Below are 14,657 nucleotides of genomic sequence, written 5' to 3' on the forward strand. Positions count from 1 at the left end.
ATATTATTTAAACTATCTAATTTTTTTGATTACCTAATGCATCAAATGCTTTAAATCATATAATTTTAGTATATAAGTAATTTAAAAATAATATATTATATTCAATACTTCATATCTACTCTGTGGGATCTCCATTGTTCAGTTTAGACCTAATTAAAAATCCACTGAGTGTAGCAAGTTAATACACACACACACACACACACACACAGAGATATACTCACTTTTTGTCCACTTATTCAAAATTAATGCAGTGATATTCAATATTTTTAAGAACAAAGTAGTGCCTTTAAACTTACTCAAAAGAAAAGTTTGTCTAGATTCAAGCGAGGAAACTATGGCTTGATAGCTCAAACAACTGCATCACGGATGCAAACGGTTACGATTTAGGAAAGCCTCTCTCCTCTACCTCCACCCCCCTACCGGCACGTCCCCCACCCCTCTCAAGAGAGTAACGATCACCGTGGCGGTCCCCGCACCCCCTCTACCGACCTCCTAACAGCACACACTCAGTACACCCTAACAAAAACTGCCACCCACACACCTGTGGGCCCCACTCGAAAACGTGTGCTCCGTGCTCCAAATGAAACCGTGTTTGCTGTTCTCTCGGAACAGCCATCCGGGCCTCCTTTTGCCCTCGGCTACGGGGACTAGGGACTCGCCTTATACCCAAGGAAAGAGCCGGTTGAATTCGCCCGACTCTGTGTTCCCCCCGGCCCCCGGTTCTTTTCCGTCTTCTGTTTCGTCAAGCACATGTAAGAACGAAGAGGAAAAGAAAAATCTCTTCTTCTTTTTTTATTGTCTTTTGCTTTGTGTTTTTTCGATTTCGTTCTTGTTTAGATTTCTTGTTCCTGTTGATGCCAATTGTTTCTTTTTTCTTGGATCGATGTGGACTTAGGTGGGGCGCACAATGCGATCTGATTTTTATGCCCCAAGGCCATGATTAATCGGGAGAACAAAGGTATCGTTCCCCCTCGATGCACTAGGTCTTTGAATATTCTTTATTTTTGCTTGGAAATATTGTTTTTGGGTGGGACTGTGGGATGCCCATAATGCTGATCTCGAGATATTGTATGCTTATTTTCTGGTATTTTTTCCCTGAATGGAAATTGAGAAATTTAATTAATTTATTTTTTTGATATTTGGCGTCGATGGTGTTTTGATCTTAAGGGGTTTCCGCACGCGATCACCGCTTTCTCTGATGAAAAACTGGTTCTTGGGAAATTTGGAGATGAGTAAGAAAGAAAAGTTTTGATCTTTATTTTGTTTTCCTTTTCATTTCTATGTGGGTGGTTCTTTCGAGCGAGCCAGCGAGGGATGGCCGGATTTTTCTTCTAAGGTATCCCTCTGAGAATCTCGTTGAATTCTCTTAATGTATAATAGTATATTGACTATGTTGCTGGAACGAAGGTATGAAAAATTGGGCATGGCATCCATAGTAGGTTCTAGGGATTGAGGATCTGCAGCTGTAGTAGGTGTTAGCCGGCTTATGAACTGGAATTTTTGTTATTCCAATGTTAGAGGGAAGATTTTAGTATTTTGAAAATTATCAAAACAAAGGAAAGGAAGTTGTTCAGAACTCCAAGAACTAAGTGTTATTCTTGTATGTGTTATTGTTGATTGCTCCTTTCCTCTTTCTCTGGACTCTTTCCACATATGTTTGCTATATCTCTTTCAAAAACTGGTCAGGAATCAGTTTTCTTTTCCCTTTACCTGCCCTAATATCTAGATCAGATTACATGATGAAAGAAAGAGACCATCTTAACCAACAAGAACACATAAAATTTTGTTCTTTGTGCAAAATAAGGATGGTGTTTATTTGTCTAAAATTACACTCAATGAAGCCCTATGTTATTTCAAATGGGATTTTTCAAATAAAAAATTTGAGGTGTCAGGTTTGCTTCAAAAATCAAAAGGGTTGATGGATAAAACAGAACTTTATATATACATGGTGTCTAATGGCAACATAGATGTGGCAGTCGTAGACATCAAAGTTTCAAGATCTAGATTTGGCTACAAATGTTGTACATGCCTATGTACATAGATATGCAGGAATTTTATAATCAAATCTCTAGAATCACTACACATTTGGCCATCTTTATACCTTATTTGGCAGAACCGGGAACAGTTGCATGAGCAGGTGCAGGTGCAAGGAAGTTGATATTTTAGAAACACTTGATGTTAAGGAGCACTTAGTGCATTTGGATTCGAGAATACTAGGAAGATTCCGAAGTGCACGCATTAGCCTAGGTAGACAATTCCTGTTTCTAAGCTTTATATGACAGATAAATTTGAGATGTGAACAAGCAAAACTGTGACAGCAAGTATGACATGTGCACCCAGAAAAAACAGAGATACTAATCTTTCTTAGCTATATTGTCAAGCGATGCTAGGAAGCATGGGCGCCTTATGCTCCACGTTAAGGTCCTGAACATCCTAAGCTTCTTTCATTGGAAATCTAGCTTCAAATTTCATTTGGATTTGACATAATTGCTGCTTTTCTTTTATCTTTTGTTGGTTGCTCTTTAGAGCAGTTTGTAAAATATGCGACTCATATAACCTCTTGGGAAGAGTTTACATTTTCAATTGAAAGCCTCCATTTCTTTTGCATACAATCTTCATTTCCTTTTGCTTATGTAATCTGTTTGATTGCAGAAACAATGCAAGGAAGCCTTGAGGCAGCCTCAGGAAGCCTCGAGGCATCCTCAGGATGCCTCAGGACCAAGGCGTTTTACTATCACTTGCATGAAAGTTCCTTTAAAAGGTTTCCTGAGCCCAAGAAGGAAATGAACATCAATCCTGGTGGTACTGTGGAATCAGGCAATCCATCAAAGAGTGAGTCATCTGCACCACCAAATCAAGCATACAGTAGACCCTTCTACCAACAGGATTTGTACACATGGCCAAACTTGCATCCTGACGTTCAGAAGTTTTGGCAGAGCCCAGTAAATACAGTAGAGACCCATTTCTACCCAATGAACAGGGAATATGCTTTTCCTGTTGAAAATAGGTTTCACTATCTGCCATTCAGGATGTTTGCTCAAGGTTACCCACATGAATTTCAGTTTCAAGAATTTCAGTATTTTGTGGTTATCGATTTTGAGGCAACTTGTGACAAAGAAAAGAATCCACATCCACAAGAGATCATTGAATTCCCATCTGTTTTAGTTAATAGTGTGACTGGGCAACTGGAAGCTTCTTTCCAAACATATGTGCGACCTTCATATCATCAACGTCTAAGCGATTTCTGCAAGGAGCTCACTGGAATTCAGCAAATTCAGGTAGACATGAACTCATTCTTGTTCAGTTGTTTTGATTTATTATGTGAACATACAGCTTTGCTTACATTCCAATTTACTATTTAGTTATTGATGCAAGTATAACTTGTGAACTGCAGTGCTCTTTTTTATTGCCTTCCCTCTTTGCTATCCTCTTATTTTCTTATCTACAACAAATTTCTTATGTTTTTTATGCTTATTGTACTTGCATAATTTGCAGCAGAATTTTCTGCTAAAAAGGTTTACTTTTTCTATTAATATCACTCTTTCTGAAAGATGTGGCTGTTGGTTCCTCTCTGATTTGATGTTTTAATGATTTTGCTGATTCAAAAGAATACCATTTTGATCCTATCTTGTTGGTACTTGGTGCATATTTGTGAACTTCATAGTCTGATACAGAAATTTAGTTCATTATTTGGTTGGAATGCTCTAGAACCTACATTGTACCCTTAAACAAATTGTAGAGAGACACCAGAAGAAAGAGAGTACCACTAGCAAGATTGGGCATGTCTTGTTGTGAGGTGGCCATAGTGTTGATTCAAAAAGATGACATGATGCTATTGATAAATAATGGTTGATGACAAATTTGTCGCAAATTGTTGACTCCAAAAGATGGCATGAGGCTCAGGCATGCACAGATAATGGATTGTGGGCACAAAAAGCGAAGATTTGTTATTAAGAGGCAGTGTGCGAAGAGATTGGTGGTTAGGTTCGTGAGCAAGCTTACATGCTACTGAGGACAGATTGAAGGAGCATGTAGTTAATTACAGAAGTTAGATTTTGGGCCAAAATCTAACATAAGCATTATATGGTATTGCTAATGATTGAGCAGTTCAGAACTGCATGTTGATGAATTACATCGTTGTTGAGGTGAACCAGCTGGTGAAATTGACTATTAGCTACATTTTTTGTCTAGTGAAGTTGATGGCGATTAAGTAATCATAGCAATGGATTCCAGAATTGCAAGTATTAATAACAAGGCAAGGCATCAGTATGTGCAAGACAGGGCAAGGTAGTTGAGGCTTCTGGCAAGAAACTTTAGATGTTGAGCTGGGGCTGAAAAGGGCAAAGGAGTAAGAGATGGAATCAAAGGTTAGATAGTTGGTCTTGAAGCTGTAAGGATATTAAGGCGTTCACAAGCTATAAGGATATCAAGGCATTCACAAGTATTCTTAATGCAAGATGTTTGAATAACTGGTGCATGTATGACAATAGCACATCTTGTGGTACTTCGGCCCGGACATAATTGTTTGGTGAGTGAGACAAGTCCAACATAAGTATGTTACCAGAGCTCGATGGTTAAAGAAGCAGGCACAGAAATTGAGAGATTTGACCGAGAGGTGAGACAAAGGACAACACCAAGACAATTTGATGTTGCAACAAAAGAATACCATTTTTTAGCAATGATTGCATGATAGGTTATTGGTACAAAATGATAGTTGCACTTCATCAAAATGAAGAATCACTCTTGATCAGATGGTGTAAGTCGAGGGTGAAGATGTGAAAGCCTAGAAGTTGACTAAAGAAGGTAAGCCTTGAAGCAGAAAGATGATTCTCTCTCAAATCAGAAATAGAGTTGAGAAGCTTAATTTCAGATAATAGGGGAGATGATACTGCACTGAAAGAGTAACTCGAACTTCTGTAGATGATGAGGTCATACCAAAACTTTTGTGGTTCATGGAGTCAGCTCTCTCGACTAAAGCTGCCCTGGCCATCAATTTGCACCAATTTCATGATGGTTTGATGTTGATAGCAGCTTGTGAAAAAAATCTGCTCAATACATCCATGAGGCCTTCTTGGCTTGATGTTGTGATTATGGATGGACCATTTTCAAAGGAAAAGGTTTGAAAGATGACGATCTGACAAAGTAAAAGCTTGACCTTTAGGGAGTGTTGGTTAGTGATCAGTACCTATGTAAGAGGTTTGGAAGATGATGATTCAACTGAAACAAGGTAAAAGCTTGACCTTTTGGAGAGTGTTGGATAGTGATGAGAACCCGTGGATGAGAGACTTTTGATGTGATGAAGAAACCCTTGCAACTAGTTTAATTTCTTTGGTAGAGATTGGTGAAGGATATTTGTATCTTTTCCCATGAGACTTTGATTTTTTTTTTAAGCAAGGTATACATTCAAAAAATTCATTAAAAAGAGATTAAAACTCGGCTGAAACTTGCCAAGTCTTTTATGATTCAGTTGGATCAACAAGTCAAAAAAAGATTGAGCCACATTGTCAATTTTCTTTTTAAGATCTTGACTCAGTCAAGCTAGAATATTAGGTGATTATTTTGGTAATGCTATTCTCTATTTGATTTAGATATGATTATCATTGTCGAATCTATGACATCTAGATTAGTAAAATATCAAATTTAAATTAATTAAAGCATATTAAAGATTAGTATATAGATACTTAGATTAAAATATTAAAGTAGATCGAATTTAAATTAATTATAGATACTTAAATTAGTAAAATATTTTTTAGTGATTTGTAAATGTTGAGTTGTTTGTTTTTGAAGGAAGAATTTCGTAAAAGCAATATGATTTATTCTATAAGAGTTGATATTAACATAAGATCATGTGACATGATAATATTAATCTTTTTTTTGTCACCTTTTTTTATTAAGAACAACTAAATTATCTTTACAAGATTTTGATCATTTTTTATTATTTTTTTTTAAGTGCATGCCTTCCTAAATATGCGTAATTGTATGAATACTCTTGCAAAGTTGCCATTTACATGTGTATCCTTATAAAGTTTTTTTTTTGCGTGTTTACCTGTAAGGGTATTTTAGCCATTTCAAATTTAAATTGTTTATTTTTAACGGCGTTAGATGGTATGGGTACATATATAGAAAAGAAAAAAAAAGGGTATATATGCAAAATAAGTATTTTATGAGGGTATACATGCAAATAGCAATTTTACGAGGATATTCATACAATTTAGTATATTTTGGAGGGTATACATGCAAAAAACCCTAAACTAAATCTGAATTGTTTAAACAGATTTCAGACTTCAACTTGCTCCTCATGAACGCCGTTTCGATGGATTCTTAGATTGATGATCACTTCATTTCAGCCCGTTGTTGCCTGGATAGATGCCTGAAAGCCTTTCAGACTGGTTTTTCCATCCTTTGCATCCTCCCTTAGTGTGCAATAAGTGATCAAATCAATCACTGCTACACTCCATTTTTCTCCTGTGATCGAATTAATTTTCCATTATTCAATTAAGTTTGAATCTTATAATGCATCATCAATTGTTTTTCATTTATTCAACAAATATTCATGAACTACAGAATACTAACAATATTTAGTTTTATTGTTGACGTTTTTTTGCTTTTGTTTATAGTTATTGCTCTCCTATGCTTGTTGTTTGCCTAAATAAATATGCAAATATATTAAAAAATTTCCATTTTCTATTTGATTTTTTTTCTAACTTTGTGTTATCCAAATCTTTTTCATACTTTTAGCAATTCCATTCATCCTTTCTTAATTTCTGTAATTTACATTTAGCAAAATTGTTTCGAGATTCTGAACTTATCGCTATTCTTCCATTGGAATATTGCATAATCGCCAACCTCCTTACAATCTCTTTTTCAATTTTATTCCCTTAAACCTCTTTGTTCCTTTGCTGTTTGATGACCTTCTTAATTGCTGGTCTCTTTCACATTCAGCACTTCATTTGTGGTGTTGCTTCGAGATTACTCTTTTCTCCTTTAATGAACTTTATCATTGACAAAAGTTACTTTTATTCTCTCATATTATGTTATTTCTCATTCATTTTGTTTGTTTCAGCTCCCACTAAATGCATTTCCTGCCATTCGGATATTTTAGTGGTCATACTCTTTGGAGGTTTACCTTTGAGATGAATAAAAAATAGAGGAAAAGAAAGGAGGAATAGAATTGCCACCGGCGTGTGAGACTGGGGATCACTCTAGTACGCTTAGCCAAGCCTAAATGTGGATATGGATGGACTATCTTGTGGTTATGTCGTACTTGATCTCAGAGTCCATCTTATATAGAAGTTCTTCAACGTTCAGATTCCGTAACCAAAGGGAAGTTGCGGCAACTCCATTCTGTCCCTTTTCCAAAGGATAGATTAGTTTTCCAATGGATAAATTAGTTTTGAGGTCACATAATTATTGCAATGGAGTGCCAAGATACTCCGTATTTTTTGGGTTTCATGGCCACAACAGTCAACATCTCATATGTTATTTCCCTTTCAGCAGAGGAAAAATAATACTTTTATGAAAATTATCTTCGCTTTTAACTATTTCTCTCTTAAAATCACTTCTTTACTATTTGATCTGACATATCACTACCTGATGTAAAATATTGTGTGCAATTACATGTCATAGTAAAGTTCCTTTTAATACTTTCTAATTAACTAAGCCAATTGGAAGTAAAGAATAGGTCATCATGCAGTAAGTTTTTTTTTTTTGGTGTGCGGAACCATTTTTTGATGATACACTTGGACACTTGCCCTTCCTAGTATGACATATGTCACATCAGGATTTCCTGTAAGTAGGCAACAGAGCTATGTGTATACTTGCAGCATAGGTTAGGTGGGGTTTTTTTTCTCTGTAAGTGACCAAATATATCTTGGAAAAATACTTTTGCTGTGCAGGGTCCTTAAATTTGTACCTGCAGCAGTGCAAATTTATTTCCCACTTTTGGTTCTTTCAGTCCAAATTTTTATGCAGCTAATCAGTTTCTTTTTTACCAAACTGTTATATCTTTTTTTTTTATGGAATGACATAAAGTCAGAATGCATGCTCAATTATGGATTACTGCTTTGACATATCATGAATGCATTTCAGTGATTCTGTTTCATTTTAAATGCTTATTTTTAGTGATTTATTGCTCAGAGTATAGGTGAGATCTCAAGTATGCAACCATATGATATGTTTAATATAATTCTGTTGAGCTTTCTGTTATAAAGGTTTTATCCTTTTTATCTTATGAACAAATATGAAGGATCCATGAAAACCCCATGAATACATGCAATACATTTATTGTTAATGTTATTTAGAAATTCGTTTAGAAGTTTGTTGAGGATGACCTAATCATACACTTTAGTTATTGCAATATCCATGATTAACTGGGAAGCGTACTAACTACAGAGCTTTATGGTGCTGGCTTATATTTTGTTTTGCAAGAGAGATTAAGCTGCAGCTATGCCATAGCAATAAATTTATGCTAATTCATAGCAGCAACATTTTTTTTTGATGTGCTAGTAAAAGGAAGGTATTGACCTTTGACATTATGTGCATTTCAGGTGGACAGTGGAGTTCCTCTATGTGAAGCTTTACTTATGCATGATAAGTGGTTGGAGGACAAAGGGATTAAGCAGAAAAACTTTGCTGTGGTGACATGGTCTAACTGGGACTGTCGTGTCATGTTGGAATCAGAGTGCAGATTCAAAAGGCTCAGGAAGCCTCCCTACTTTAATAGGTAATTGATTTGACAGGGCTTTCATTTTCAGAGAAATTAATCTTGTCTTTTCATATATACAAGAATCATATCCTTGTCAAATCTATTGAAATTTTTTTTCCTTCTTTTCTTTTTCTTTTTTTTGGGGTATGCCTCTCCCTGGTAGCCTTTATATGCTTCAAATTTTGTTTTCTGTTTATTCTTTGTGACTTCCCCTCTATCTTCTAATTTGGGCACAATAGGAAGGTGTTGTTTCTTTCATTTGTTATTATTTGGTCATATTTTTTTGGTTATATTTGTCAGAGCCATGGACTCTAAACAGCTGTTTTTGGCATATGCATACATGTAAGTGGCTATGACCTATTGTAACCATGTATGTTGTTATTCCTCATTCTAGTGGATTCCTATAAATGCCACTCTCCGACCCTTGTTTTCATCATAGCTAGAAGTGCGCTTTATAAGATCTTTGTTATAGCTTTAACTCTTTAAGAACTTATAGCAAAAGAATAACTCATCCCTTTACTGTTGAACAAGGTTGCCTTCTCATCCTTTACCTTGTTTTTCCAAAATACAATTACTTGCTTGCAAAATCCATTGACTTGGTTGCTTCTGGCCTTAACAAGTTGCTGGAGCCCGACCATGGCCTAATGCATCTGTTGAAATTTTTCCAAGCATTATAAACTTATATTTGGAATTTTCAATCAGTGAAAGCAGGTTGAGCTCGTTGATTTTGCTTGATTCCCTTGGTTATGGCAAAGAATGTCTTAAAACACCTTTTCCAGTTATTCGTTTCATGTCGCTTTTCAAGTCCACAAACCTTTTGTACTTGCATATATTCCCCCATCTTTCTCATAAGTGCCTTAAAGCTGTCTTGCCATTTGAGACATCCATAGCCCTAATAATAACCATGAAACCAGCCCAAACTTGTTCCAACTAATCTGTCTCTTCTTGATTTGCCTATTTTCTTTTAGATCTTGTTGACTTCATTGGATCCCTCTTATGCTATCTTTGGTCATTTCCAAATGCTTCGTGGATGTTCATGTGGGTCTTTCTAGCTCTGATACCTGAATATTTCATTTTTAAGCTGCCTGGAAGCGTCAACATTTTCAGATACTTGGACATGGCACTACAGGATGCAAAACATCGGGGCATTCCACTTTGAAATATCATGCTGACATCAGCAAAAGTATTTGACACTCTGCACTATTTTTGGAGTGCCAGGGTACTCTTAGTTTTTAGTGTTTGACACTTCAAGCATGGTGTCATTATATTTTCAGGATGAAGTTATCATAGTTATATTAACACTGTAAGTATCTTAAACATCTTAGGTTTCTTTATATAAACCTAGTGAATAAATTAAACAAGTTGCGGACTCATGGATATTCCGCTGAATTTATTTAGTTTTTCTCAATAAGCATCAGAAAAAATAAACATGTGTGCATGTATATGTAATATATATGTATGTATTTATGTATACATATAAACACATGTGCATGTGACTAGCGACTCTTCTTCATGTTTATGGCCACTGTTAGATGTTACATGTACTTGACATAATCTTCTTCCTTCTAGCAGCACTGGATTACTTTTAGAAGATGTTGTCTTCATACTTGTTGTCATGTCAACATGGATTGTAATAGCATGACTACTTTACAATTCCAGTTTGTCTGTTTATTCCCAAGCCCTATGCTATGTCAGTTCTTAATTTTTCTTCTTAATTGCTTGTTTTATACTTGAGATTTCTTTTGATATTTTGGTGTCTTGTTTGATTTTGCCTCCATAAATTATCATCTTTGGTTGATACTTAATGATGCCAGGAAAAATAAAAGGGGGAAGACAAAACAACGAGCAAACCAACACCACCCAGGAATTTAAGAATAATGGCAAACACAAAATCTTCAAGAACAAGAACAGTGGATAGACAAAAACTCACCACCCAAAGAAATCCACCCTAGGGATACAGAGTTCTAGTGATCACCACTCACAGGCAATCTTTCTGAGATACAGAGCAAAAACACGCTCACCACCCAAAGAAAAGCCCAGAGATAGAACACCCAAAAGAAGAAACTCGTCAAGCCAAAGGCTTAATCCTTAATTCTCTCAAACTTGAAATTAATTTCTGAAAACATAACTTAGGGCATGCCTTTATATAGGCATATTTGGAATGCTCTTCAAGCAATTACAATAAATAATCCTAAACTTGGGGAGAAAGAAAAATACCATAATTAGGCGTTCCGTAAGAAAGAAAAATACCATAATAGACATTCCATAAATAGCCTTTGCTTAGGCATAAACCAAAAATAAATTGCCATAAAAAAAAGGCTCCTTAAGCACCCGTGTCACTTAAGCTCATTGTCAGTATCTCTAGAGTTCTTAATCCTGACGCCTGTTCTAGGAGCTCCCCCTCTCCCAATACTCCTTGGTATGACCATGCCTTCCCAATCTCATCTATTGACAATCTTGCTGATTTCTTATCATGATCAAGAGCATCACCCTCGTTTTCATTGGTACGACTTCTTCTGAAATATTTGTAATTTAAAACAACTTGTTTTCGCAGAGAGTAGTCTAGACTTGCGGGATTGGCAAGCTCCCTTAACCCTCAAGATCTCTCTTTCATGCCTCTCAAAGAAGTGAATCCCACCTACACCAGAAGATATCCTATAGATATCTTCAGAAAGGATCATATAGCATGCACTCTCAATATCTAGTAGGCATTAGCGAGCTCCCAGACTATAACCAACTTGAGTATGAGGTTTGGTGCCAGAGTTATGGACCATATAAATGTACTCTGCTTCCATTTAGTACATCGAGTGGATCCATTGCATTGCTGCAAAATAACCAAGGACATCTATAAGTTAGAATATGTAGAGTTTTTGTGCAGCATTTTCTCTTGATCCAATATTCCACTTAAGTGTTTTAAACCTCAGAACAAATGTTTGTGTTTCTATCATCTTAGCCATAAGAACCTGATAATCTCAGATATTTCAGGGAATATTTTATCTTGGGTTACAATCATGTGACAACTAAGTATGTTGTCACTTCTAAATGACTTCAGACTACCCGCCAACTATCAAACTATTATAGGTAGCAATATTTTCCAATCTGGATTTATTCTCATCGTCTATATAATGTCTTATTTTCAGGCTATTTTGCATTTGACATCAAAATGATTTCCTTGTTCCTGAACTTGTATGCAGGTGGATTAACTTGAAGGTTCCATTCCAAGAGGTGTTTGGTGGTGCGCGTTGCAATCTAAAGGAGGCAGTTCAGCTGGCTGGCCTTGCATGGGAGGGTCGTGCTCACTGTGGCCTTGACGATGCCCGCAACACTGCTCGCCTCCTTACCCTCCTCATGCGCCAGGGCTTCAAGTTCTCCATAACCAACTCACTAGTATGGCAGCCTGGGGATCGCCCGCTGACATGGCCGTCACCACCTGACCACCCAGTGGACTCTGGCCAGCAAACTCAGAGGCTGAAAGAGCTGCTGGTCCCTGCCTTCCAGTTCCATCCTTTCATGGACCCCACCACCGGAGAGAGGTGCAGCTACTGTTTTTGTGGGGTCAGGTGCAGCAAGTCTGTGGTTCGCAAGCCAGGGCCAATGCAGGGCAGGTGCTTCTTTGGGTGTGGGAGATGGACGACTACAAGACGTGCCTTCTGTAATTACTTCAGGTGGGCCTCGCCTTAAATCAAGGAGAAGATTTGTGGTACTGGAATATATTCTCAGGAAAATCAGTTCTATACAAGGGGCGCAGTTTAACCTTAAAAAATAGTTGGGAAAGCAATAAGACTCTGCAGCTTACTGGGCTGTTGCTTCCATATATATATATGTTGTTACTGTTTGTCTTTGTTTCTGTTACTAGAACCCTTAGGTAGTTGTCTGACCTCTCAAACTGACTTCTTATTGACAGAAGAGAAGGGGGATGAATTTGCTGCTTAGGGTGCTTTGCATGCATAAGACATGTTTGTTTGTCTAATGAGCTATTAGGGTTGGACCTTGTTCTTTTTTTTCTCTTATGGAAATCTGCTGAACTTCTTGCTTGGGGCGATGACTATTGCTTCTATTAAGTTCTGATATGAGAAGAGGATAATTGAAGTATATGTAACAGAAGTTGCATACCAACTCAGCTAATGATTAAGATGTATATTTCTAAGGAAAGGGAGACTATGTGCATGAAGCTGTGTATCTAATTTACTATATTTGCTGTTGATATCTTATGCTCAAGGCTTTCGGATGTTGTTGGTACTGATTATCAATCAGGTATTCAAAGACAGGTGGTAAACTTAGACACAAGTGATGAATATGTACATTGAATATGTTGTTTCAGCGCATGTCTTCCTTTTTATTCTGATTTTCATAGGAAAAATCTTGCAAAATGATGTAAAGAGGAGTAACTTTTTGGAAATATAATTTCAAGATGTTGGATGATAATTTGACATGGTATAAAGTGGCTGTATGCTACGGCGGAAGCATGGTGAAAAATAGCAGGCAAAATACGTAAGTAGGGAGGCATTTTATGGGTGACTATAGACATGCTTACCTGCTTTCTTTTCCCTCTTGAATTGCAGGTGATGCCTTGTTGCATTTCTGAATTTGATTCCCTCAATGATTGGTAAGATGTTTTGGTTGGGAGTTGGAATTTGGTTATGGAATTCAGCATGGAAAATGACCAAAAATTATGTCTGACCAATGCAATGATCGAAGGATGTTAAATCTTATGCTCTATTTTGTTTCTTTGATGTGTGCACTCCAATGCATTGGCAGATCATTTAGTATTTACACTAAATAAATCGAACTCATCTCTCATATTTTTCATGGTCGTTAGTCATTTTACTCGCTGCATCCTTGCAAGATTCCGTCGGGTGGTTCTATATACACCCCCCCTATTGCTCAGGACACCCCCCAAAAATTAAAAAAAAATTAAATACTCTCTACACCCCCCCATTTGCTAAGGACACCCCTAAAAAATTAAAAATTCCTAAATTATCCCCCACCCTCCCCACCCCCTCACCTAAATTGCTCTCTACACCCCCCAAACCCCCCCCCCCCACCCCGCTCTTCCCCTCCAAAACACCTCGCCAACGCCCAAAACCCCTCCGTTCCCCCTTCTCCCTCTCGTCGCCGGCATTCTCCCGATCTCCGACCACCTCGCCGGCTTCTCCCGGAACCACCTCACCGGCTTCTCCCGAAATTTTTTTTTTCACGGTTCGTGCTCCGTTCGGCACTGGATCGCCGAACAAAAGGCTTCTGTTCGGCTGAACAGTGCCGGACAGAAGCCTTCTGTTCGGCACTGTGCAGCCGAACAGATCTGTTCGGTTGAGGGTTGCCGAACAGAAGGCTTCTGTTCGGCACTGTTCAGCCGAACAGAAGCCTTTTGTTCGGCGATCCAGTGCCGAACGGAGCACGAACCGTGAAAAAAAAAAATTTCGAAACAAGGTGGAACACGTACCTTTGCGGCCGATTCTTCGTCCCAAATCACTAGTTGCTTGTCCATGCTTCGAATGGGGCTTAAATCTCCTTCAAAGATCGCCTAAACGATGTAAATGGATCGAGGGGTTTAAGGGGGGTTTGAGGGGTGTTTTTTTTTTTTCTTTTCAAAACGAAACGGAGGATGAGGAAGGGGGGTGTATGAGAAAATTTCAAGGGCAATATGGTAATTACACTAAAGGTTAGTTTGGGTATTTTTTTTTTGGTTTTTGGGGGGTGTCCTTAGCAATAGGGGGGGTGTATATAGAACTACCCGATTCCGTCCAGCTCGGGCAAGGGTAGTTCTATATACACCCCCCCTATTGCTCAGGACACCCCCCAAAAACCAAAAAAAAAATACCCAAACTAACCTTTAGTGTAATTACCATATTGCCCTTGAGATTTTCTCATACACCCCCCTTCCTCCTCCTCCGTTTCGTTTTGAAAAGAAAAAAAAAAACCCCCTCAAACCCCCCTTAAACCCCTCGATCCA

General features: G+C 37.6%; 1 protein-coding gene across 2 annotated transcripts; it reads left to right on the forward strand.

Moving 5' to 3' along the window:
* Positions 1 to 364: 364 nt before the first annotated feature.
* Positions 365 to 12,856, forward strand: LOC103705029 (uncharacterized). Of its 2 annotated transcripts, XM_008788607.5 has the most exons (6): positions 609 to 752; positions 896 to 958; positions 1,168 to 1,336; positions 2,653 to 3,278; positions 8,547 to 8,722; positions 11,899 to 12,856. In XM_008788607.5, the coding sequence occupies exons 4-6, from the start codon at positions 2,658 to 2,660 to the stop codon at positions 12,383 to 12,385; spliced, it is 1,284 nt and encodes a 427-aa protein (XP_008786829.4). In that variant the 5' UTR covers positions 609 to 752; positions 896 to 958; positions 1,168 to 1,336; positions 2,653 to 2,657; the 3' UTR covers positions 12,386 to 12,856. The 2 variants fall into 2 exon arrangements, with proteins under 2 accessions (XP_008786828.4, XP_008786829.4); XM_008788606.6 differs by lacking the exon at positions 1,168 to 1,336 and having other exon boundaries at positions 365 to 752.
* The last annotated feature ends 1,801 nt before the right edge of the window (positions 12,857 to 14,657 follow it).

Source organism: Phoenix dactylifera, chromosome 14 (genome assembly GCF_051530095.1).
Source record: "Phoenix dactylifera cultivar Ajwa chromosome 14, Ajwa_hap1_PhDact_Kaust_v1.1, whole genome shotgun sequence".
In the NCBI taxonomy this organism is placed as follows: Eukaryota; Viridiplantae; Streptophyta; class Magnoliopsida; order Arecales; family Arecaceae; genus Phoenix; species Phoenix dactylifera.

Excerpts from the sequence above, each read along its gene's own strand:
- LOC103705029 (XM_008788606.6), top strand. The coding sequence starts at position 937 with ATGATTAATCGGGAGAACAAAG. Across the intron at positions 3,279-8,546 it reads CTGGAATTCAGCAAATTCAG|GTGGACAGTGGAGTTCCTCT; the intron begins GTAGACATGAAC and ends TGTGCATTTCAG. Across the intron at positions 8,723-11,898 it reads AAGCCTCCCTACTTTAATAG|GTGGATTAACTTGAAGGTTC; the intron begins GTAATTGATTTG and ends ACTTGTATGCAG.